Genomic DNA, 26,102 nt, shown 5'->3' with positions numbered 1-26,102 from the left:
CTCACTCCTCACGGGCTCTGCAGCAGGCCGAGGCGGAAGGCGGCTGTGCCCTGATTCAGCGCCAGCGGATGCAGTACTGCCCGGCTAGCTGCCCCTGAGGACGTCCCGCCATCCCGAGATGCCACATTTAATTTCACCCTAAGGGGGCGAGCCCGAGCTTACAGTGCTCTGCACTGCGCCCCTCCTGCCCTCCTGCCTTCCCTTCCCGAGATCTCCTGATACCCCGACAGTCATCATCTCCGTAACTCTGACGCGTATCGGACACAGAAAGCCTTAAGGATGTATTTTGTGTAATTAGTATGTTTGCTAATAGCAGTCTGATATTCATAAACTTAAATATCTTTGCCATTGTGGCACCAAGACTAAACGAGGGTGTCAGAAAATCAGATTCTGATCAATAAAACATACATTTCCCCTCCCCTCTTCCGCTGTAAAGTGACAGGGGAGATATTAATCTCCGAAAGTCATGGTGCTAAAATATATTGCCAATAAATGATAGAATTATAAAACCTGGCATCTTTATTGCATTTCCATTTTACAGAGCATTGTCACCTGGAATGTTAGTAGAGATGGTTCAATAAATCCCCCCAGTCTGTTTACAGAGCCCCTCGGTGAGCGGGAGGGATGGGCGGGTGGGATGCAGGAAACTTGAGGGCTCTCCTTTCGTTGCGTCTTCATTTTTGCACTATTTGTTTTTAATAAACCCGGTGCCTCGTGGGGAGCCTGGAGGTTTTCACAGTGCTGCCTTGCTGGGTGCCTGCAGTGGCCCTAGTGAAATGTCCGACGCTTCCTGTCCCCCAGACATTCCACGGTCACCCTCTCCGTCCAAAGCAAAACCCAGGGCTGGAGAAACAGCACGTGTGTAGGGAGCTTGCCTGCATGCCACCAACTCAGATTCAGTCCTTAGCGGTGTGTGTGTGTGTGGTTCCCTGGGGACCACCAAGTCTCAGTCCCGAGCACGGAGCCAGGAACGAGCTCTGAGCACAGCCCAGTGAGGCCCTAACCCCCCCGAAGACTCAAGGTCGGGGTTCAGAGCTGTTTATTAAGTTCCAGACACATAGAAAAGAGTTTTCACTTGCCAACACTTCTGAGTCAGGTTAGCGCTTCACAGACTGGATGAGTGGAGCCACTCAGAAGGAGCCCCCGCGTGCAGACAGACCCCCCACATAACCAGAGTGTTGAGTTTGGGGTCAGCGCGTGTCTCAGCAGAGAACTCGAGTGAAACTCAAAGACCCTCCTGTGCCTCGGGACTCTTGGCCTCCCCTGCGTGACCCCCTCAGCTTCTTCCCTGGGAATGCGGGCGCCGCCCGGCTCCTTGACCCCGAGACGTGGCTGCTCGTTCCCGGAGGCCGGCGTTTAGGCCCCCGCATGGTCGAGCCCCCCGTGTTTCCCATTCCCTCCCGTGCCCTCCCCGGAACCACGTACCGGGGGTGTCTCTGCCGCCCCATTGGGGATGCCCGTGGCCAGCCCCCGCTCTCCTGCAGCAGGCCCAGGGGCACGCAGCAAAGGTTTTCATTCTCCGAGAGGCTAAGGCGGAATGAAACGGACGCGCCCAGTGTGGGATGTCTCTTTCGCCCCGGCCCACGCAGGGCCCCTTTGAACCCTTCGAGCTGGAGCTCACCGTGAGTCATTTCTCTGCTTCTCCCGCAGGCCGGCCGCCCTACAACAGCTTCTACGTCTTCTGCAAAGGGCCCTGCCGGAGCGTGCAGCCGGGGAAGCTGCGGGTGCAGTGCGGGACCTGCCACCAGGCCACGCTCACCCTGGCCCAGGTAAGACGCGCGCCTTGGACCCAGACCCGCGCCGCAGGGCAGAGCCCGGCCTCCCTCCCGAGGCGCCACCTCGGTGGCTCCTGTCTGCCTGTGCCTCCCTCAGGGGCCTGAGTTCTGGCCAACGGCAGCCTTGCCGGGAGCTACCGGGGGTGAGTGGCCAGGCGGGCGCTGCTCGGGTCCGTTGCTCTCCTGCTCAGCCCGGGCCCCGCCGGCCTCGCCGCACCCGCCAGCTGGTCTCCTTCCTGCCGTGCACGCACGCCTCATTCACGGTCGCACCGAGCTGGGGGCCCGAGAGTCTCCATCTCTCTGGGTCTCTCAGGGGTGTTTGTTGCTGAGTACCGTTGGCCCAGCGCGGGTACCAGAGTCCCTGGAGTTTGGCTGTGTTGGGGGTCCCCCAACACTTGAGGGGGCCGCCTGCAGCTTCCTTTATGTTCGTTGTCTGACTCGCTCTTTGTCTGACAAGAATTTGGGGTTCAGGACCATGCCCACTTCTGTGACCTCAACGAACCAGAGGGGGGTGTGGGGGAGAGGTGGGGGTCATCAGTGCAGTGTGGAGCAGGCCAGCCTCGGGCGCTTCCGGCTCAGCCTTTGCCAGAGATGCTGGTCCCCAAGGCGGCGTGGAACAGCGGGTGGGCCACTAGCCTCATATGCTGCTAATGTGGGCTCAGCCCCCCCACCCCACCCCGCTTATGCCCCAGCCTAGTCCCACCAGGAGTACAGGAATGAGTCCTGAACACCTCTGGGTGTGAGCCGGAAACCAAAAGTAAATAAACTAAAGTGCCGCCTGCTCCCTCGTCCCAGTAAGCACACGCAGTCGGCAGATTAGCCAAGTTCTAGTGACCGCCTTGATTTGTGGATCTGCTTCCATAGTCCGCACGGGAACGTTGTCTGAGAATGCTAGGGCTGTTCATCTGCCACAGGAGCAAGATCCATAGCTTTGTCTTTCCTGGGACTAGGAGCCGACTGGTTAGCACCCATTTACCCTTGACACAGGGTAATGTTATGATGAATGGTCATGGAGAGTATCATGCTAAGTGAAATGAGTCAGAAAGAGAGGGACAGACATAGAGTTCTGACTGCACTCATTTGTGGGATATAAAATAGCATAACATGAGACTGACACCCAAGGACGGTATGCACAAGGGCCAAGAATATTGCCCCAGAGTTGGAAGCCTGTCTCATGAGCTGGGGGAGAAGGCAGCTGGGATAGAGAAGGGATCACTAAGTCAGTGATGGTTGGAAGGATCAGTCGGGATGGGAGATGTGTGCTGAGAGTAGACAAAGGACCAAGCATGACAGCCTCTCAGTACCTGTATTGCAAACCATAATGCCCCAAAGTAGAGAGAGAGTAAGAGGGAAATTGTCTGCCATGGAGGCAGGGGGAGAGTTGGGGATGGGGGCATGGGTGGAGGGATGCATGTCGGATCATTGTATGCTGAAACTCAAACATGAAATCTTTGTAACTGTATCTCATGGTGATTCGATAATTTAAAAAAAGACAAAAAATTTTTAAAAATTGCACGGTGGATCAAGCCCATCTGCAGGGGTTCCAGCCTGGCCCCTCGTGCTCGTGGAGTTAACAGTCAGCTGTCGGTTCTCCTGCTCTGAACTGCACCAGGGTTCCGGCAGACACAGTGTCCTCCGCCAGGACAAGGCACGGGTGTCTTTGTGGCCAGGTACCGATACTGGACAGGGCTGGCTTACCTGCGCCTTGCGGGTCTGCAGAGATAAGGGAAACCCAGAAATGAACTCAGCCGAGCCGGGGAGCGTCTGTGGGAAAATGACAAAGCGACCCGTGTCTTAACCAGGCGCGTCTCGATTTGTCGCTAGTGTGCTCGGGGATTTATTTCTAATTCTGGGCGCCGTGTCAATTGGATGTCACGGCCGCAAGCTGCTTCTGATTGTCATACATAACGCACCACGGTGCTACGGTTCCAGTGTTTCTGATTCCATCTGATCCCCTCCATATGTGGTCCAGGAGGGCGGGCAGGCGCCTCTGTCCTGGCTCGGAGAAGCGACATCTCAATTTCAGTTGACCTTGAGGGTGAGTTAGAAATCAGCTTGGGCTTGGACCCGAGGCTCTGCCCTTCCTCCGTCTGAAATTGTCTTTGTTCTTTCATGGTGCCCTTGACCAAGGTGTTCCCAAGAGTCTGTGGGAAAATGAGCTCATGCCGTGGCAGGGAAGAGCAGCTGATTAGAAGGTCTGGCACGTCCCACGTTACCCTCGCCCCTCGGACACTCGTCAGATGGCCGGGCATAAAGGCTGCAGTCAGGGACACGGTGGGGGGGGGGCTGGTTTGTGTCCTACACATACTTTTCTGATTGTCCCGGAATCAAAAAATATATATTTAATACCACCAACGTCATCGCTATTCCCCACACTCGTCTGATGACTCAGGTCCTTATAACCCTCCCTTTGAGAAGTTTGCTCTCAGGAGAGTCAGCGGAGAACGAAAGCAGACGAGACCTTCCCCTGCACATGTGGACTCGGCGCTTGTCTTAGAAGCCGCTGCTGCCTGGGTCCTGGGTGGGGTTATTGGCGGGCGCTGACACCCCCGCCCCAGAGCCTTTGTCTGCGCTGACCGAGTGTGGCTCGGACACATCCTAGCTGGGACTTGGGGCAAGTTGCCCCATGTCTCTCTGCCTCAGTTTCCTGGATGCAAAATGGCAGTAAAATGTCCTTCACGTGATTGTGAAGATGAAGCCATTTAACTGACACAGTACAGAGCCGAGGGCCCAGCTCGTAACCTCGCCTGGGAACTTTCCCTCCTCCTGTTTCTGCTCCTGGGAGCTCCGCCCCAGGAGAGCACCGGGCAGCTGCCGAACCCTCACAAGCTGCCTCCAGGACCGCCTCCGTCCCACGCGCTCAGACTGTGGCTCGGTCCAGCATGAGCCTTGGGCGTCCACTTCTCTCTCCCTCTCGCTCCCTCTCTCTCCTCTCTCTCTCTCCCTCTCTCCCTTTCTCCCCCTTGCTCTCTCTCTTTCTCTCTCTCCCTCTCACTCTTTCTCTCTCTTCTCTCTCTCCCTCTCTCCCTTTCTCCCCCTTGCTCTCTCTTTCTCTCTCCCTCTCTCTTCTCTCTCCCTCTCTCTTTCTCCCTCTTGCTCTTTCTCTCTTTCTCCCTCTCACTCTTCCTCTCTCTTCTCTCTCTCCCTTTCTCCCTCTTACTCTCTCTCCGTCTCCCTCTCTCTCTTCTCTCTCTCTTTCTCTCCCTCTCTCCCTTTCTCCCTCTCGCTCTCTTCTCTCTCTCCCTCTCTCCCTTTCTCCTTCTCTCTTCTCCATCTCTCTTCTCTCTCTCTTCTTTCTCCCTCTCTCTCTTTCTCGCTGTCTTGCTCTCACTCCCTCCCCCTTGCTCGTGCTCTCTCCCTGTTCTCAGTTTCTTCCTGTGAAACTGAGTCAGGAGGCACCTGAACGCTGCAGCCAGGAACTCGGGGTGCTCCACCCTCCCCCCCATCACCATAATTACTTTATCTCAAAAAGAACTTTATCTTTGCCACTCTAATGAGATACTCTGCCTCGGAATAACATTAAAGCTAAAAGGTTTCTGATGAGAAATGGTGCAATAAATAGAGTAAGATGTAAAATGCCTGGCATGATGGATTTTATTTAAAATTAGTTTATAGATTAGGGACAATTTATGGGAGGAAAGAAATATCGTCTAAATGTGTAATCATTCCTAAACTTAATATTTGTTACAGATTAATTGTTGGTCAAGTCTCCCTCCTCTTCCTACCGAGAGCTGCTCTCTGGGGCGGATGCACCCTGGGGTCTGCCTAAGAGCCCCTAGAACTACGGGGGGCTTCCGCCTTCTCCTTGATTTCATTCTTGGTCATGTCTGCAATTTGGAGAGTTTTTATGGGAACAGGTGTAGCAAATTGTGTCTGTGTTTTTGTTTTGTTTTGTTTTTGTTTGGGGGCTCACTCCTGGCTCTGTGCTCAGGGGTCACTCCTGGCGAAGTCCAGGGGGCCCAAGGGGGTGACGGACACTAATCCCTGGGTAGCTGCGTGCAGGCAAGTGCCCACCCACTGTACCCTGTCTGGCTCCAGCATTTTGATATTTTAGCGATGTTTCTGCTTAGGCCCAGTCCTGCTGGAGTTAGGCCGGAGGAGAAGCCAGCCTGTGTGCGTGGGGCCCGGAGCCGGGCGGAAGGACAGACACAGCAGACCCAGCCTCTGGGCTCGCTCTGCCTCCTTGTCCGCCTGCGGTCCCCAAAGGCCCCATGTCCCGATAGTGACAGCCCCGGTGCCAGCGCCCGGCAAAGAACACGGGCACAGGGTCGAAGCCTCGTTTTCTTTCTGACTTTCAAAGCCAGTTCCTGGAACAGGGTCATCGGCCTCTGGTGAAAGGCAGGCACACAAATAATAATAATTTAAGAAAATTTTTGAAGTGTAGCATTTTATATGAAAATCTTATTTATTCTTGCTAGTTTATATGCAGGTTGTACATGACTTACAATTCTAAACATGAAGTGGCCTTAAATTTAAGTGCTCTTAAGCACTTCAGCACACGAATGTCAGATGCAATGAGTGATTTAGAGTTACAGTAACTGTATTAAATGTTCTGTAGGTACAGTCTTTTCTCTAATGCTGTAGTTTCAGGTGATCCCTTCCCAGGCTTCAGACCTGTAGTAATCTTCAACATCAAATTATCTCCAAAGAGCTCTCTCCTCTCTTTCTCTCTCTCTCTCTCTCTCTCTCTCTCTCTCTCTCTCCCTCCCTCTCTTTCTCTCTCTCTCACCCCCTCACAACATACCCCAAAAGAGAAAAAAAGATCTCCAATGCCTACTAATTAATTTGATCATCTTTTTTACTTATTTTTACCAAATCTGTTCTCTTAGCAAAACACATCATAGTCAATATCATTCTGGAACATTCTTTGGGAATTTACTTTTATATCCTGGTTGCATTCTCCTTTAGAATAGTTTTTAAAATATTCCGTGTGCTCTGAGGACCTGGCTCAGTGTTAGCACACACGTCTCCCATGGGTGAGGCTCTGGCTTCAATCCTGGCACTTAAAAAAATAAATAAAATACTTGATGACATTTCTCCTGGGCACATCTCGCTATATATTCCAGACTACAGTCCTCAGGCCATACATTCTCTGTCCCTCTCAGAGAGCCCGGCAAGCTCCCAAGAATATCCCGCCCACACGGCAGAGCCTGGCGAGCTCCTCGTGGTGTATTCGATATGCCAAATACAGTAACAGTTACGGGTCTTATTCCCCTGACCCTGAAAGAGCCTCCAATACGGCACTATTTGGAAGGACGAGTAAGAAGCTGCTAAAATCTCAGGGCTGGGACGAATGGAGATGTTACTGGCGCCCACTTGAGCAAATCAATGAACAACAGGATAACAGTGATGACAGTGATAGTGATGACTTGATGACATTTAATTAGCGTATATTAATAAATGTTACTCTGGAGCCAGAGGGATAGATGATAAGAATCTTGGCTTGAATGTGGTCAACCCAAATTTGATCCCTGGAACCATATATGATTCCCCTATTACCAACAGGGCTGGCTCCTGAGCACAGAACTAAAGATAGCCTCTCAGTACTCCTGGGTGTGGCCCAACCCCACTGCCACCAATAAAAGAAAGAAAAAAATGCTCATTTTGTTGAAAACTTAGAACCCTAGGTGAACCTAGGTTAATTCATATTCTTATAAAAGTGTTTTCATATTTATCTATACTTACGGCGTATTCGATATGCCAAAAACAGTAACGATAGGTCTCATTCCCCTGACCCTGAAGGAGCCTCCAATCATTGGAAAAGACGAGTAAGGAGAGAGTGCTAAAATCTCATGTCTGGGAGGAATAGAGATGTTACTGGTGCCCGCTTGAGTAAATCGTCAAACAACGGGATGACAGTGACAGTGACAGTATAGCACTGTAGCACTGTCGTCCCATTGTTCATCATTTGCTAGAGTGGGCACCAGTAACATCTCCATTGTGAGACTTGTTATATCCTTATGACTATAATTAAATGTAATGAATATAATTAAAATATAAGCATTTCATGTAGGAATTTTTGTGTATTGATTTATTTCTCCCACCTATTAGTTATTTCTTGATTATTTAGAACTTTTTCCCATCAGTTTCTTATTCAAATTTTCAGAATTATCAAACCACATTTCTTTTAACCAGTTAAAGGGCTCAAATAGCATCATATGGAATATTGGATGAGTCTGTCATAATGGGTTTTTTTGTTTGGAGGCCACACCCTGCAGTGCTCAGGACTTACTCCTGGCTCTGCACTCAGGGATCACTCCTGGTGGGCTCAGGGGACCATACAGAGATAAAACCTGGCCAGCCACATGTGAGGCCAGCGCCTTCCTCCCTGTACGGCCTTTCAGCCCCTGTGATGGCGTTAAATAGAGGGGTTGGAGCCGGCCAGCTCTGTCCTCCCCAGAGCTTTTGAAGCATTAAGGATATTTATCCCCCAGCTTCTCCCTGCTGTAACTAGAAAGCGTCGGGCTAATTAAGCCCTGGCTTTGCTCTGGCATCTGCCTCCCAATTATTGGCGCTGACTCCGGGAACCCTTGCTGGGCTCGGGGAGGCTGTGTAGACAGCTGGAGCAGAAGACAAACAGCAAGACTGACGGCCCGGGGTGAGACTGCCTGTGCCGAGGACTCCCCGGGAGTTGGAGAGATGGCGGGGTCCCCCTGCGGAGAGACACCCCCAACCCTGTGTGGGAGGGATCACTGGAGACTGTTTGGGTCATGGTTCAACCTTTTCGAGTGGGAAATTGTTTCTGAACAAGAGCTGATAATTAGCAAATGATTTTAACCACCGTTAGAAAAACTAAGACACCAGTATGGTCTCACGGTTTAAGAATATTGCTTCTGTTTTTGCAATGTTACACTCATTTAAGAAAAAAAAATCAGTAAGTATAAAATTGTCCATTTGAAATAAAATGCTGCACATGCCTATAAATTGTTTATGAAATACATTAAATATTATATGCAAATGTCAAATTATTTATGGAATAATAGAATGTTATCCCCCTGAGCTGCAGGCTACTTGACCCAGCGGCTAGAAACAATGTTATGTTATTTCAATTAGAAAAAATTCTTACAGTGAGAGCCTTTGGCATAATGCTTCATATTTCAGAACTCAAATCATCTCTGGTCATCTCTCCTCTGCTGGAGCCGCTTCAGGGCCAGTCACTCAGTGACCTTCCAGGCAGCTAATCACCCCACTTTAGCTTTCCAGAGCGGGGAAATGCTTCTGTGTTTGGGGACCCTACTAAGTAACTGGCATTTGAAAAAACAATGGCATGCAGAAGCTCTTTGAAGAGTGAGAGAAAGGAGCAATCTTACAGACTCAAGTTTCCAGCCTGCTCTCTCCCCGCCCCCATGGAATCAGGCCACCCCCGCAGACCTGGGCCTGCTGGCTCCCGGTCTGTGTTGTGTGGCAGGTAGTGGACCCCGTTCTGCCAGGAGGGCCATCCACGCTCCTCTCAGAACTGGGGGTGGGGAGGTAGGATCTGCTCTTCTGATTTTGCGTTTGCTCCAGTCTAAAGATGAAGCTCTTACTTCCGGAGGACATTCCCTGACTCTGTGTGCGTAATTACACATACGTCATTGTCTGCTGTGGGACTAGACTAGTGAATGTCAGGACAGAGAGAATGAGAGAGAGAATATGTATTATAAGGAACTGCGACTCAGGAATATTGATCAAGAACATCGTCTTCTTTACACAGACATCAGGGTTTCATGTTAGGGCGCAGCTACATGCATCCTTGTTCCCAGCAGCGTGGCATTTGCTGCTGAAATTGCCGGTGACAGGACATTCCCCTCACAGGAGTGTGCCCAGGAGGACACGGTTTTAAGTACCACGGGGTGGTCCGAGCCTTTGCGCTGGCCAGAAGGTGGGGCAGTCTGGGGGTGCTGCATGCCATATCAATATCCTTAGACTCTTTGTAGCTTTCCCTTCTGCCCTACTGTTTATTACGGGGTCTGGCGGCCGTTGGTGATTCCAAAGGAAGCTGGACGAGTCGGTGTCTGAGGATGGCGGGATGGCCAGGATGGGCTGACACCAACCTGATCTGTCTCCGGGGTTTGTCCCCAACCTCCCTCTCGGAAGCAGAGCACTGCGACAGAGAGACTGACGAAGGTGGGCGGGCAGCAGGGGATATAAAAGCAGAATCACTTTGTCATTTCTCCGGTGCAGTCGTGAGTCTGGTCAGTGGGTTTGAATTCAGATGGCATCACCTGTTTGTATCGCCTGTCACACTGAGGACAGCCTCAAACCTGTGGGTGGAATGTTGCTTCTGTGGCTGTGTGTGTGTGTGTGTGTGTGTAAACATCACTCCCTGGTTTTCTGTAGGTGAAAGTGATGCATTCTCCGGTTGACCACTCAGAAGCTTTTCAACAATTGTTGAAAGAACAGACAGTCTTTAGAGCAGCGGATTAATTCATTTGCTTTTTGCTTAAGAAGTAAATGGCCCTGAAGCATCACTGGGGGAAAGATGGATAGAATTTGGTTCCTCTCCCTTACCCCATAATGGAACGGCCCCTTGGCTGATGTTTTATAAAGAATCAGCATTGGACCTAGCACCTCACCAAAATATGAGGGCAGAAGAAGCCCACTGAAAAACCATACTAGAAAAATTAGGCAAGACTGTGAAGATCAGCATTGGAGCACTTGTCCGTTTGCTTCATTTTAATTACCATGAGACACGCACTTACAAAGTTGTTCATGATTGGGTTTCAGTCAAGCAATATTCCAACATCCACCCCTTCCCACTACCAGTGTCCTCAACGTCCCTCCCACGGCATGATAACCTTTCAGACCTGTATTGCAAACCATAATGCCCAGAACAAAAGAGAGAGAGAGAGAGAGAGAGAGAGAGAGAGAGAGAGAGAGAGAGAGAGGGAGAGAGAGAAAGGGAGGGAGGGAGGGAGGGAGGGAGGTTGGGGGGCATGTTTTTGAGTTATTTCACAGAAGCCTTGCCACCTGGGCTTGTCTCTTTCCACTGGGGCGCCTCAATTTACCTGCATAAATGAAGCCGGAGGCGAAGTGAGAGTTTAATTGACTTTGTTTGGTCCCACAGTGAGAAATAAACCAAGGAGAATTAAATCTAGTAACCCGAGCTTAGATTTTTCTGCAAGCGCAACCCAAAGTCAGGTTCTCTCCCTAGGGCCAAGGCACGTGAGCCTCCTTCTGCATCTCTTTCTACACGGGAGGCACATATGCATGCCTGAGAGTGAGCATGAGTCAGAGGAACAGGGCGAAGGGTGAGACATTAACATTCCCCGTGGTGACAGGGAAAGAGGGTGCTGGTGTGATTCAACTAGGATGCTCAGCTGGGAGTTTAAGTGTGTGTGTGTCGGGTGACCAAGAACCACTCCCCAGCTGGAATGGGGCACAGGCTAGTTGGTAAATCAGTGACAATTCAAGTCTCTCAGCATCAGTTATGTAGAAATCATGAAGGGTGGGGTTGAACACCATCATAACAATACACAGATGTAAAGCCCCTCCTTCAGGGGAAGTTATTCTCAAAGATTAACTCAAGGACAAAATCTCATTTGAGGTTCAGCACCCTAGATTACTAGGAGATCCGCTCAAGGGTGGGATTCTATTTAAGGGTCTCTTGCTTTCTCCTTCCTTAGCTAGTAATCCATTTAAACAATAGTATTAAATATACTTCTTACTAATATTTCTAGTCATTTTGTATGAGCACAATAAGAGATAGATTAAGCTTAAAGGTTGGTTCTTCCTGGGGACACCTCTCTTTATATCCCAGACCACAGTCTTCAGGCCAGGTTAGTCTTTCCTAACCCCAACAAGGTCCTTTTTCAGTTACTTCTTTTTGGGTCGTACAGAGTTTGTTCCATGACCGTGCTCTTTACTTATTATGCTCTTATAGCCCTTAGCTTCTCCCTTTTGATGCCAGGGTAGCTTACAGCTTGCCCTGGGTCCATCCAGGTCTCTTGCCGGGACCCTTCTTTTGGGGGTGCTAGGAACTAAGGGCAACTGAGGCTTAAGTCACGTAAATATGACAGTTTCCCAGGAGTAAGTATTTCTTGGAGTCAGTGTACTCACATGCTATAAAAGCGCAGCCTTACCTGTCTTCCTGTGTCTGTACAAAAAGGACATTGCTCTAAAGTAAACTCTGCGAAGGGGTGAAGGAAAGTGAAAAGCAGCATAACAGATAGGGAGGAAGAGGAATGGAGGCTTAGGAGCGCCTGATGAATTGGGGGTGTCTCGGGAGCACTGTGGTGTGTGTAACTCAATAAGCCTGATCTCCCCAGGTTGGAGCAAGGACAAACCAATGTTACCCACACTCAGCGACTTCCAGAGAGCCGAGTCTCTGCCAGTGTGGAGTCACCCTGAATTCCCCTTCTGTCTGCTGCTCCTTGGCCGTGCCCTGGGAATCTCATTAATCGGGAAAACCATCCGAGTCGCACACCCTGACCTGCTGCCCAGGAAAATGACCTGCAATTACCAGGCTCACACATGGCCTCCGTTTCCAGCTGGCAGCCTCGCCCCGCGGACAAATGAGCTTCTTCCCCCGGAGCCCTGGAGACAAACAGAAGCCCACGTCCCTTCTCCTCTCGGAACAGGGTGTCCTACTTAGAGCGGTCTCGAGACAGGGTCAGCGTGAGCAAATGGAAGATTATCTGCAAGTCACACCCCCTGCCCGCGAAGGTGTGAATGAAATACTAGTAAACAGACACAGGAAAATGAGCCATGTGCCCACAGAATACACAAGACTGTGACCCAGAGCAGCTCAGGCTGTTCCCCAGGGGCCCTTGCCCGCTTCCGTGCCCTTCCCGGATCCTTGAGGGATGATCCCTTTGCCGTCTCAGTCGGAGGGGCCTGGGGCCCGGGAGGGGTCTGGAGCTGCAGGTGAGGTAGGACGGCTGGCTGAGTCAGTGGCCTCACGGTCACTGCATGCCCCGCCCTCCCAGCCTCATGAGAGATGCAGACGCTGTCCTCACCCCACCCAAACCCCCTCTCGGTACCTCTTGCTCTTGTCTTAGGTGATAACTCGCTGTCCTTTGACTTCCGTAGATCAATTTCCGCCACGTACGAATCCTGGCTTCACACATCAGCTGTGTGATTTTGCAGAGCTCCCGCTGACAGGGTGACTGGTTCGAAGCCCGTGTCCATCTATCATTTCAGCTGTGCTCTCGGAGAACCGAGCACACAACCAAGCAGGGGGCCTTGTGAGTGCAGAAGCCCCCGGGATGCACGCTGCGTTCTTCCTTTCACTCCTAAGCCCACGACTTTCAGCTGGGAGAAAAGTTGAAAATCCCTTGTTGTGTCCAAGGGATTCACTTTTTCCTGAGCTGCTCCACACTTGCTAGGGGTGTGGCCAAGAGCGTGAGAGAAATTATCCCTCTTAGAAGAGAGCATCCCTTCTAAGAGAGCATCCCGGGAACCAGGACTGGCGGGCGCATCTGGACTGGACTGTGCCCTGGAGAGAGGTCTGCGCTGATCTCAGTGTTACCGGAGAAGCCTGCTAGGGAGAAGCCAGAGGAGGTGTTGGCTCGTTCCCATGGGGATGTATTCGTGGAAGAGTTCAGAGGCACCATTAAAAACCCTAGCTCCAAGGAGGCGGGAGCACGGCCACGGCCAGCACCTGAGGAAATAAGTTTGTTCACGATGGGCACAGAGAGACCTCAGTCCAAAACTGAGACATCTCAGCTCTCTGGACAGCTGGTTGCTTCTGCAGATGATGCTTCTGTGTCTTTCACCAGAGATGCTGCTGTTAGTCGGAAGGTTTGACCAGGGCCAAACAGGTGGCTTCGAATTTCAGAGTCAGCTCAGCGAGCATCAGGGCCAGCCCTTGGAAACTCTACCCATCTGACGGCAGACTTGCTCTTTGCTCCTCTGAGGCCTGGAGCTTGTGGGGAGCCTGGTGGGGAACAGTGGTGTCAGGGAGAGGGTAGGGCGGGATCCTTCTCTCCCCATCGGGACCCTCCACTGTTGGATAAGCGCTAAGGAAAAGGATGTGGGAAGTTCTAAGTTGGCTGTTTTTCGTTGTGGGTGTTATCTGAACTCTCAGGAGCTGGCGGATGTGATAAGCAGAGTTAATCTTCCTGGGTCATGCCCAGCGTAGTTAGAGCCGGGCACCTCTCAGCCTCGCCTCTAGGATCTGTACCTCCGGCACAGCCCAGGCTTCCCCTGTTCGGGTCGTCTCTGGGGCCCCGGAAGTGTTTCTGGGAAACAGTTGAAATAGCACAAGTGATGCTCTTCCTCATTTCCAAAAGCAATGAATAATTGAATACTTGTATATTTGCTAGACTATGGGATCACAAGATGAGGTCCACACAAGGGTATCTAGTGTCCGGAACTTCTCAAGTTGGGTTCAGAACCCAATTTTGTTTCCCCACAAACTCCAGAAAGGACAGATAATTCTGATTCATTTCCCTGGAGCCCTTCTGCCTCCTTCTAAGGTGAAGGAGATATCCCATTGCATTGGGGTATGGATTCAACACGACCTTCATCCACGGAATGATCTTCCCCCTGCATGTCCAATAGATCAGTCTTCATACACACACACACACACACACACGCACGCGCGCGCGCACACACAGTGTTGGTGCATCTCAAACACTTTATAATGAGCTGTGCAGGGACTGTAGACTCCAGACTTCCTGTTCCATTTTGCTATGTGTCGAAAACTACCCAACAATAACATAGTGTCTTTTTAAAAATTACACCTGGTGTTTAGATTCTAAACTTGTGCATGGAATCATAAACTTGTGCATGGAATCAGCAGTTCCTGATCCTCAGTAGCTTCTGCTTCATGTGCTGTCGTGAAGGCCACCGGCCATCATTCTTCGTGGTACCCAGTGAGGCTGCACTGCTGTCACAGCTTGAGCAGCTTGCTCGATGGCTTGGTGGCTGTATCTGAAGGACTGCCACCTCAGTGTGGCAAGCCAGCCAGCCCTGTCACTGCTGGATGCCTGGGAACACTCTAGGAGGCCTGCAGAGAGTAATGAAGAGATTAGCCAGAGAAGCAATCTGGCCGGGTGGTTCTAATTCCCAGCCACTGGTTTGTAAAAAAAAAAAAAAAAAAAAAAAGCCTAGAACTCTCCCAGTGACTCTCCTGCATTGCCTTCCCTCCTAGCAGAGAACTCCGTATCCTTAGTAGGCGTGTTCATTATTTTTCACACCACTTGCTTTACAGAATCCCAATGCATTTAAAATATCTTAAGTGAACAATGCCGCCGTCTTCTTTTTCTTCTTATATTTTCTTGGATCTGTATTTTGGAGGCTTCCTGTTTGTGAAGGGCAGGGCTGCTGCCGACACAGCCTTTGCTGAATGCCAGGTGATAGATATTCCTGCTGTCGGTTAAGTTCCATCTCACGAAATCTAGACAACAAGTGCTGCAAATTAGCTGAAAGGCGGGTCCTTGATACCACGGAGACTGAGCTGTTACTCACGGGCTGGACTGGACGTGAAAAAGTCTTCAGGGCGTGGGCAGTGCAGCCCAGAGTGCGTTGAGGTTTGGTGCTCAGACTCAGGTCTCCTGCATTGTGTTTGCTTAAGGGACACAAATTAATTTAAGAAAGGTTCAGATTGCTTCATATTTGGCTTTGTGTAATTTTAACTGACTATACCACTTTAGTTTTCATATCTAGCATGGATTCCTGTTTCTTTCATTTAGGATTATTATGAATTTGAAGGCAAATAGGCAGCAGAGTGAGTTGTACAAATATTGCTTTCCACATCTGATTCAGGCCTATCATGACTAGAAAAATATTACAAATTTACCTGTTATGGCTTGAAATTTAGGTGGCTATTTACTTTTGAACTAACTTAGGAAATTTAAGTGAGCTTAGAAAGAATAAATCCATAAAATTGGAAAATGTGCTGGGGTATATAGTTTAGGTGAAATGTATGCTAAATAATATCACAAATCTTGGAGAATGTCCGTTTAGTTCTGAAAAACAAAAGAAGCCAGTACAAATTTCACAATAATATCAACTTTGCCTTATTAGACGAGGCCTTAGGAAGGTCTGTCAGAACTGAAAACCAAGGTTGGACAGTAGCATTTTTCTTTTTTTATTACAGTTTATGTGTAAGAGTTTTGAAACAAATGCCACATTTAGGAGACAAAAATTGGTACTGTTAAGAGAATGGGGAAAATTGATTTTGCTTTAGGATTCACAGAGATCTTTAAAGTCCTTCTCAACAGTGCTCGTTCAGCGTCGGGATGTGGCTTAGGTGGTAGAAAGCCCGCCCATCATGAGCCAGACCCCGAATTCTCTCCCTGGTGTCACACGGCCCCTGCCTACCAGCGCTGCCAGTATGCCCCCGCAACTCTGAAAATATGCCCATTGTACTCCACACATGTGAATTTCTCAAGCATTAAAAAATCAAGTTCATGTGAAATGCAAATCATTGGAGTTTCAGGGTGGAAGGAAAATTAGGAATATAAGGGTAAGCTCAAAGAGGAAACTTTCGGAAGAGATGGCAAGAAATAGTGGTGTGGCCTTATGTTGCAGCTTTTGGCTACAAGTTCTTGGCAAATGTTCCCGTTGCATAGTAAGTTTATCCTTGTTGAATGTTTAGAAGAATAAGAACATGGTCTGGTTGGCTGTCTACCTTCCCCTAAGTTTGTCTTAAACTGTACTGTCCTGTATATGGCAGCCACTAACTACTGCACACAACCCCTTATAGTTCAGTTCATTTAAATCATACCGTTCCTCTGCCGCAGCCTCATTTCAGGGACTCAGTGGGCACATGTGACCAGGGGCTGCTCCTAGATGCACCTTTCCAGTAAAACTGTGGAATGTGCCATTTTCACAAAATTCTGTGGGCAGTGCCAGTTCAGGGGACTTTGCTTGAGTCGACAACAACACGGGCAAATTTGGAATTTTAAAATCCAAGGTGTGGGGGCTGAAGTCATAGCACAGCGGATAGAGCGTTTGCCTTACATGCGGTCGACCCAGGTTCAATTCCCAGCAGCATCCCATATGGTCCCCTGAGCACCGCTAGGAGTAATTCCTGAGTCCAGAGCCAGGAGTAACCCCTATGCATCGCCTGGTATGACTCTCCCCCCAAAAAAAACTTCAAGGTATGTTTGTAAAAAATAAGAAGAAAAATTTAAGAGAGAAGAGAGTGCAGTGGTTACTTGCAGGTGTGCAGGTGTATGGTGGGGCCCAGCGAAACCCTTCTCGAGTGATTGAAACCTTAATCACTCTTAACGGCCAAGGAGTGAGTGGGGCATGCTTGGGTCCTAGTCAGCAGGGACAGATCAGGGGCTCAGACCCAGGTTCCTGAGCCGCAGGTCTGTTTCGTTGCCTTGTTGAATTCCTTGAGAGCTGTGTGCTTTGGGTCATGGACACATTTGAACTAGGAAGTTTTGGTTTCAGTGACAGAGAAGCATCAGCTCTCCAGCTCACACCAAGGCAGGAAAAGAGGAGGCATTTCGCAGGGACCTGTTTCCTAGGCTGCCATGGGCCAGGATCCAGACGCATCACCTTGACCGCCACTGCCCAGCCCAGAGTGATTATTGAGTCTCGAAGATGTCTGGAGGGAGACCGCTTGGCCAGCCCGAGCTGCTCCCTGTGTGGGTTGTCTGACCTCAGGAACTGTGTCTCGGGCCCCTGGGCTGTGGTCCAGACCTGGGGAAGAAGACCCCAAAGCCACTCCTGCCTCCTTCACATCGTCTAGCTTCCTTCTCTCCTCACTGGCTCTCACCTGGCAGAGCCCCCCTCCCTTGGCATGTGTAGGCTCCCCAGCTTGAGAAACACAGCGCCCCCTTCTCCGGGCCACCTGTGGAACAGGCTCTCTGTGTGGCCAGGTGAGTGCAAAGTACAGCTTTGTCACGGAAATGCAGACGTGTGCTCGCCCAGGGAGTATGCACGTATGCAAACCCTGCTTGTGATCATTTTGTTCAAACTGGTCCAAAAGAGCCCAGAGTAGCTTGCCGGAGATGTTGTGAAAGCTGGCAGGAACCACCCCATCCTCACAGAGTTCAGAAATAGAGATGGTGTTTTCACAGGACCTTATTTTATTTGAACGTCAAACAACATGATACTTCTCCAATCGTGAACCCGGGACACAAGCGGGTCCATTTGAATGTCAATGATTGGAGTGACCGTCAATTCCCGAGCACTTAATGAGATTCACCAGGATGAAAGCAGGAACATTGCCTGTGGTTTGATCGGAGCACTTCTGCTCTGAGGGCGCCCCAAAGGCTTGGGAAGCTCCTCCCCCGGGAGGGGTTAGGCCCTGGGGCTCCTCCAGGTCCTCCCTCACGGCTGCATGTACACACGACCTCCCTATCTCACAGAGCCTGGATCCCTTACTGCCTTGACGGAGGCGGGGAGGGCAGTGAGAGAGAGAGAGAGAGAGAGAGAGAGAGAGAGAGAGAGTTGGCACTACCAAACTTTGGTAGTAGCAAAGTTGGCACTACCATCCCCTAGTGGACGAGGCATCCCCTAGTGGATGGGGACAGTAGCCAATAGGGGCTCTTCCTGTTTGCTCACGTAACAGATGTGCTGCCATTTGTGTTGCAGTCACTGGCTGTGTGCACCAGTTTCCGCTAGAGGTGGGGGTTTCCAGGGCAGCAGCTTCCTGCCTTCTTGTTGAAGAGGCAGCTGTGGGCCAAACAAGCTTGGAAATCTCTGAGTTCGAGAGGAGGAGGGAGATGCAGAGACCTGAGGACCGCACATGTCAGTCATCCCATCACGGCACCGAGCCAGTGAGTCTGAAACTTGCATCACAAAGTAGCCCCATGGATGAGGGGCCTGGGGGGGCTCCAGGGAGTGGACAGGCTGCCAGGGAGCCCCTCCTGCCTGGCCCAGCCTATCACAATGGAGCCAGTGGCCTGAGTCCTGCAGGTGAAGAAGGCGTGGGAAGAGCTTTCTAGAAGGAGTACCTCAGTAAAGGCCGGGACAGTGATGCATGACATTAAAGATGCGGTGGGGTCAAGAGCGGGGAAGAATGGGAGCCCGGAGAGGGGGCTGGGTGGCAGCGGGCTGTGGCTGTGTGCGAGCAGTGACAGGGTGAGAAAGGTGGGGGGGAAACAGGCCAATGGCACCCGTCCTGCGCCCAGAGCAGCGTCCTGAGCAGCGGGTGCGTGCGGGGACACGCTGGCTGGATGTGGCCGTAGTCATTCTGCTCCTCATTGTCGAGTGCGGCCCGGGCAGCCTGACTGCGCTGCCTTTCGTCCAGGTGCGGCTTCTTGGACACTTGCCGCCCCAGAGTGCACTCTCGGGAGTTTCGAATGGGCGTTTCCGTGAAGACGAGGAGTCCCGGGCTCTGCTTGCGGATCCTTGCGAGCCCATATGAGCCTCCGCCCGCCAGCGTGGCTGCCCCAGGCCCTCTGCCCCGCCCCGGCACCCTCCCCCTCTCCTGCCAGTAGCCCTCCTTGAACTGCCCGCCCGTACAGCTCCTGGGCAGCCCTGCGGGCACGAGGCGTGTACTCACCCCAAGGCCACGGCTCCCCACGCTCACGTTCTCCACGCCTGAAACCCGGCGCTTCTGCACTCCAGGCGTGCTGGCGCTCTCGCTGTAAATACAGATGGGTGATGACTGTGAGTGGAGCGTTCCAACCCCAGGCAACATCTGTGCTTGATGACTGCCGCCTCGTGTGTTCGCAACAGCCAGACAGGAAAAGGCTTCACTGCGAGGGAGAGAGGAGCAGCGCCAGGCCCGGCGGGCGGGGGCGGGGCGGGGGGAAGGCACTCATCCTGCGCCAGGCCGTTCCCCCCCAGCCCCGAGTCGGGGTGTCCGGGAGCCCGGGGGGAGCGAGGCTGCCGTGGCCTCCACCCTCACAGCCAGGCCAGGGCTCCTGCTTCTGTCTGAGGGAATGACACAGGCAGAGGCCTCTCCCGCTCTGGATTGTTTGTGGATACCCCAGGCCTTCTTTTTGGTTTTTAATTTTTTAATTTTTATTTATTTATTTTTAGGGCATTACAAAGCCGCCCATGATTGGGTTTCTATCATACAGTGCGCCGACACCCATCCCCCCGCCAGTGTCCGTCTCCCAGCACCAGTGTCCCCGGGTTCCCTCCCATCACCCCCAACCCACCCCCTGCCTGCCTCTATGGCAGGTGCTTTACTTCTCTCTCTGTCTCTGTCTTTCTGTCTCTCTGTCTCTGTCTCTGTCTCTCTCTCTCTCTCTCCTTTTGTCCTTTTGGGTATTGTGGTTTGCACTATTGATACTGAAACATTATCAAGAAAGACCGCACTCCTATGTGGAATATAAAGTAGCAGAATGAGACACTAACACCCACGAGTTGTAGAGAGTAGAACCAGGAGGTCTGCCCCACAGCTTGGAAACTGGCCTCACATGCTGGGGGGAAAGGCAGCAGAGACAGAGAAGGGAACACCTGGTAGAGAATGTTGGGAGGACCCACTCGGGTTGGAAACCTCGTACCAAACGTGGACCATAGACCGAACATAATGGCCACTCAATACCTCTATTGCAAACTGCAACATCCAACAGGAGAGAGAACGAAAGGGAATGCCCTGCCGCAGAGGCAGGGTGGGGTGGTGGTGGGGGTTGGGGTTGGGGTGGTGGGAGGGATATTGGGAGCATTTGTGGAGGAGAATGGGCACTGGTGGAGGGATGTAAACCAAATACAAACATGGAAGTTCATAAGTTTGTAACTGTACCCCACAGTGATTTACTAATGAAAATTTTTTAAAAAAGAATATTCCTACCTACTTTTAACCCTCTGGTCTTGGGGACCTTCTGGAACTTATTCTCTTCCCTTGAGCGTTCCTGTCCCGAGCTGGATCAGTCGTTCATCTCACCTGACTCTGAAACTCCTTCCTCGTGGAGGTGCTTGGAGGCTGCCAAATAATGCTGAAATAAATAAATAAAATGCACACTGGAGATTTTCCCAGGGCCTGTTGCTGGTCCCTGCGTTTCATTTCTTCTCCTCCCCGTTGCCATGTTTCTCCTGCTTTTATTGTTGTTATCTTTAAAGTTTTGGGTCACAGTTGGCAATGTTCAGGGGTTACTTCCAGATCTGCACTCATTAATTACTGCTGGCGGAGCTTGGGGGACCACAGGGAGTGCCGGGGATTGAAGCCAGGTAGGAACACACAAGGCTGGTGCCCCACGCTGTGCTCTCTCTCCAGCCCCACTTCTACTCTTGAGACGAGCCTTGACCGCCGTGTTCTGTTCTGATATTCAGCACCTGAGTCCTAAGTATCTGTGGGACAGAGCGTCAGTTGCACTAAACAGGAATCATCCTCACAGATGGGAAGGAAGTTCAGTGTGACCCACTGGTGACCCAATGTGACCCATTTGGACATTGGTGATGTCCAAAATGGGTCCTGATTCTTCTGCCCAGAAATTGCAGAATCCACTGCTGCTTGTCAGGATCAGTGATAAGCTAAAACTGCATCGAGCTGTCCCCTGTCCCTTATCTTTGGCTGGAGCAGGAGCATCTTTGCCCTCTGGGTCCTGTGATCTTGGCATCCAAGCCTGTGTACATTTACTCTTATTTTCTCTTACTCTTGGCATCTCAAATTCCCTTTAAAGTTGACTTGAACAACCATATAACTCAAGCGTAATCATTTGGTCTTTGACTGCCAGGATCTGCTGGGCTGGGGTTGGGTGAGGAACGTGGATTCACAGCCAGTAACTTCCCAGTTGACACAGAAGACAGCCAGAGTTGGTCTCTGCTTTGTTCAACTCTTACTCAGATGAATGCACCCTTGGACCAAAGCGTAATAAAATCAACTTCCCGTGAAGTCTGTCTTGAACAGTGCTTTACGCTTCATGGAGTAGGGAAGACGCCTTAAAAGGTCATCTGGTCCCTGGGTTATCTTAAAAACTCTCTGTGAGCATCTGCTTACATCACAGTGTGGCTCTTTGTCTGAAATGGTCCAGATGATGAGCTCAGTGGTTAGCCTTAGTTTACCTTCCAGTGCTAAGGACACAATGACTTTCTGCTTGTAAGAGTCATTGGTGAAACACAACAGATTTGATAAGGATGTGTTTCTTACAAATGGGACTAGTTGTGTGTGAAGTGAACAAGAAAAGCAAGTGAACTCCTGACTCAAGGTGAAAAATAAGAAACACACCTTGAACAAGGATGCGGGATTGATTAGAAGTCCAGTGGGAAGAGGAAGCTGAGAGGCAGCCTGCTGACCTGAGAAATGGGGTCCTGTCCAGATCATGTGCTTCTTATTATGGGAAGAGCTACTGAGACGCCAGTTAAGGTGTCTGGAAAGAGGAAAGTGCAGGTTAACAGAAACAGAACATTGAATCTATGGATTCAGTGGAAAACAAAGTCCGATATCTGTATACACTCAAATCCAGAGGCAAGGTGCTCTGGTATGTGTTGTGTGGATGCAGGGGTGGACAGAGATGTGTCATTCAGGGAACTCTTCTTTATTATGTGTGTGTGTGTTGTTTCAGCATGCCGAGAGAATGAGGCAAGAGCATAAGGCAGAGACAAGTACCAGCCAGCGCAACAGAACAGTTTTCCATATGTGTCTGAAAAGTACCTTTAGAGAAAATCGTGGAAGCCCATTATCGCTTTCAAATCATAGAACCTCACTCTGCTTACCTTTACATTTCATGCAAAATACATTTTAAAGTGGATATAATTTATTTACCGAGTGATAGCATGTTATATTTTATTTCTCACTGCCCTCTCTCTCTCTCTCTCTCTCTCTCTCTCTCTCTCTCTCTCTCTCTCTAACATTTATTTTAAATTGTAAGGATTATGCATAGGACAGGATATGTGGAGATGCTTGAAAACTGACGATGGGGAATCTATAAACATGTTTTATTTTATTTGCAAGTCCTGAGTGCAGTGCAGTCTCTCTCATCGATGCAGACTGGTGATGAGGATAGCAGGTGCTGACGGAATAACACACACTTAGGAGCATGTGCTCGGCCACTCTCCGCCATGGTACCTCGCCCTCTTCATGCTCACACTGAAAGGTAATTAATTCCCTATGACATGGCCTAGCCAGGTAGCGTCTGAACTTGAACTCGGTTTGCCCCGGAGAGCTTATCACCCTGCCCACTCCTCCTTTCTCTTTTTATTATGGAGAGATGAGGACAAGGGGAAAATGAAAACATCTAATCCATGTATTACTTGGTAACAGAACTATGTTTGCAGGCTAGACCCTCCCCGGGGTCCTGTCAAAACACTTTTGTCAGATTTGCCTTTTCGAAAAGATTTCAAATGAAGTATCTAAATAAATAGGTCAGCAAGGACCTGCCATAGGAGCAGCTGCCCCCTGATAGCAAAGGTCATCAGCAGGAGACTCTTTGAGCCTTTCTGGGGCTGCCCCTTCAAAGCTCCAGTGCTTCAGGGACAGGGAGGAAGCCGGCATGAGCCAGGATGGTGGGGAGTACTGGTTTTATCTCCAGTACCTAGTGTCGTCGAGTAGCGGTAAGGGAAGCCGTGGACAGTGTACTGAGAGGAGGCTGAGAGAGGCTCAAGGCCGGACACCCGGTGCTGACCCCCTGTTCTTGCCAACTTTTGCCCAGATGCTCCCCTTGTGAGTCTTCACTTCAGGGGCACTTTGCAGTGCCTGTCGCCGTGCTCCACATCTGGATCGCCTTGTGCTACTTCTCGTGGGCCTGTGAACATACTTTCTAACATCTCTCTGCTTCATTTTAAAATGCAGATATTCACAGTGCCTAGCCATGAGGTGTCCTTTTGTATTTTGTACGGTTGAGTATGATGTAACATAAAATGCACAGAATAATGGGTAACACCAAGAGTAATGTAGGGCAAGATAGCATCAATATCCTTATCAATGGGGACCTGACATATATATATACATATATATATATTAATTTTTATTAGTGAATCACCGTGGGTACTGTTACAAACTTATAAACTTTCATGTTTGTATTTAGTTTACATCCCTCCACCAGTGCCCATTCTCCTCCACCAATGCTCCCAGTATCCCTCCCACCACCCCCACCCCAACCCCCACCACCCCATCCTGTCTCTGTGCAGGAGAGAGAACAAAAGGGAATCCTTTTGTTCTCTCTCCTGTTGAATGTTGTAGTTTGCAATAGAGGTATTGAGTGGACATTATGTTCAGTCTATAGTCTACTTTTGGTATGCAACTTTCAACCCTAGTGGGTCCTCCCAATATTCTCTACTAGGTGTTCCCTTCTGTTTCTGCCATCTTTTCCCCCAGCATGTGAGGCCAGTTTCCAAGCTGTGGGGCAGACCTTCTGGTTCTTATCTCTACTACTCCTAGTGTCCCATTCTGCTACTTTATAATCCACATATGAGTGCGATCTTTCTATGTCTGTCTCTTTCTTTCTGACACATTCACTCAACATGATACTTTCCATGTTGACCCACTTATATGCAAACTTCATGACTTCATCTTTTCTAACAACTGCATAGTATTTCACTGTGTAGATGTGCTAAGGTTTCTTTAACCACTGACAAATATTCTTCACTGCTTCAGACCCCAAAATAAGTACAAAGATATGAGGATGATGCATACAAAATAAGAAAGTACACAAGTTGATAAAAATCCTGGACCATTGTGGAAGTGTGAGGCTGACACAGTTATCATTGATGATGTTCGAGTGCTCCTGGGTAGGGAGTTGGACCAGCAGCAGATAGGATGCAGAGGACAGGTACCAGGTGGGTGTAGAGAATCTGGAAGAAGCTGAAAGTTCTGTTCTTTCTGGACACCAGAACTCTCTTTTGGAAACCATCTCTCCTTTTCAATGATTTTCATTCACTTCCAGAATTTCAGGGGTATAGCTTGCCACCTTTATGTGTGGACAAGATTTGTTGCTCTTAAAAGTGTGGGTCCATCTCACCACCAAACAGATGTTTTACCCATTCCTTCCACCACTGTATCGTCCCGTCAGTAACTATCATCACCAGGTCTCAGAGTACCATCGTGTTTTACCAGTTCATTTGCTTTAGTTATTCATATTCTACATGTGAAAAGTAATTATCCAGTAATTGTTTTTCGTTCCTGGATTATCTCATTTAGCATAATAGCATCGAGTCCTGTTCATTTTTCCCCAAATGGCATGATTTTATCTTTTTAATAGCAGAGTTGTATCCCATGAGTATTTATAACTGTGCTTCCTTATCCCATCGTCTACTGATAGGCAGTTAGATTAATCCCATATTTTGACTACTGTGAATAATGATGCATGGTGAGCATAGAGGTGCAAATATTTTTTATATGAATGTTTTCATAACCCTTGGATAAGCGTCAAAGGGTGGTATCGCTGAAACATATGGCAATTTAATTTTTCTTTTAGGGAATTTCCCGTAGAATTTTCCACATAAGCTGCACCAACTTAAATTCCCAGCTGTATACCAGAGTTTCTTTTTCTCCGAAACCTCATCAACATTTGTTGTTTCTATTTTTTAAATTTTAGGTCATACTCTCTGGTGTGAAGTGATATCTCATTGTAGTTTTTATTGCATCCCCTAATAAGTTGTATTGTGAAAATTTTAGATTAGCACCAGATGCTGTTCTCAGCATTGCATGTAAGGAATTGCTTCATTTAATTCTCTGACTCTTCAAAATCTGTACCCACACCTTTCAGTCTGGCAGTATAATACTGCCCCTAGTAAAGAATTACTCATGATGGCCAAGTGACAGCAGAGTGGGCCGTGGTTTTTGTTGTTGTTGTTTGAGGCTCACCCTAGTTTGCTTACGTATGGACTTGGTGGAAAATCTTATCTTAAACAGTGAAGTGTGAACAGGCCACAGCCAGGGGCGCTACTTGTGTTCGGTGCAGTTATTTATTTATTTTAGTTCCCCTTTCTGCCTCCCTCTGGCTGCTGTTGTGATGGCCTGGTGAAACAGTGTGGGTTCACACTCACGCTTTTCTGTGTTGGTGGCACCTTTGGTTCTGGTCCGCACACACTCAATCTCATGCTCATGGCGGGGGGGGGGGTGCCCTTCCGTGTGTTTGCACACGTGCTGGAGGTGGGGGCACTCCCTGGCCCCTGCTGACACAGCCCTGGGTGAGGTGTGCTGGGGACTGGGCACTTTCTCAGGGCTGCCCAGCACCCAGGCCCTGTCCGCCAGTGCACGTGGACAATCAGGATGCAAAGTCAGCACCTCCTGCTGGCACTTTTGCCACCGAGCCATGCCTGGGCCCATGTCATTTGCACTGTTTTGTTCCTTCTCTCTGGCCGTGAGCTAAAAATCCTGAGCCACAGCAGCGTCGATGATATATTTCTAACGTCAGTGATGAACAGCACTTAGAAACGCACCTGGGGGGCAGAGGAGGCTGAGCCCAGCGCACCTGTCAGGTTCCGGGGGGCTGGCCTCACAGACGTCTGTGGTGGGACATCCCAGGGAGGTGTGACCTGCCATTGGGTTTCCAGAAAGCAGCTGGCTTCACCTTTGCAAATGGTCAGCTCTTATGATGGCCTCCTTTCCTC

The 26,102-nt window shown here is 49.9% G+C and overlaps 1 protein-coding gene across 1 annotated transcript in view; it reads left to right on the top strand.

Annotated features, from left to right (window-relative positions):
- Positions 1–26,102, top strand: part of PRKN (parkin RBR E3 ubiquitin protein ligase) — a 1,029,130-nt gene that overhangs the window by 432,519 nt on the left and 570,509 nt on the right. Inside the window, exon 4 of the mRNA XM_055135350.1 lies at positions 1,651–1,769. Within this exon, the coding sequence (XP_054991325.1) occupies positions 1,651–1,769 (119 nt within the window). The remainder of the gene's footprint in view (positions 1–1,650; positions 1,770–26,102) is intronic.

The sequence above is a fragment of the Sorex araneus genome, chromosome 4 (genome assembly GCF_027595985.1).
Source record: "Sorex araneus isolate mSorAra2 chromosome 4, mSorAra2.pri, whole genome shotgun sequence".
Taxonomy (NCBI): domain Eukaryota; kingdom Metazoa; phylum Chordata; class Mammalia; order Eulipotyphla; family Soricidae; genus Sorex; species Sorex araneus.
Note: the sequence above shows the minus strand (reverse complement) of the source record. Positions and strands in the feature narration are given on the sequence as shown.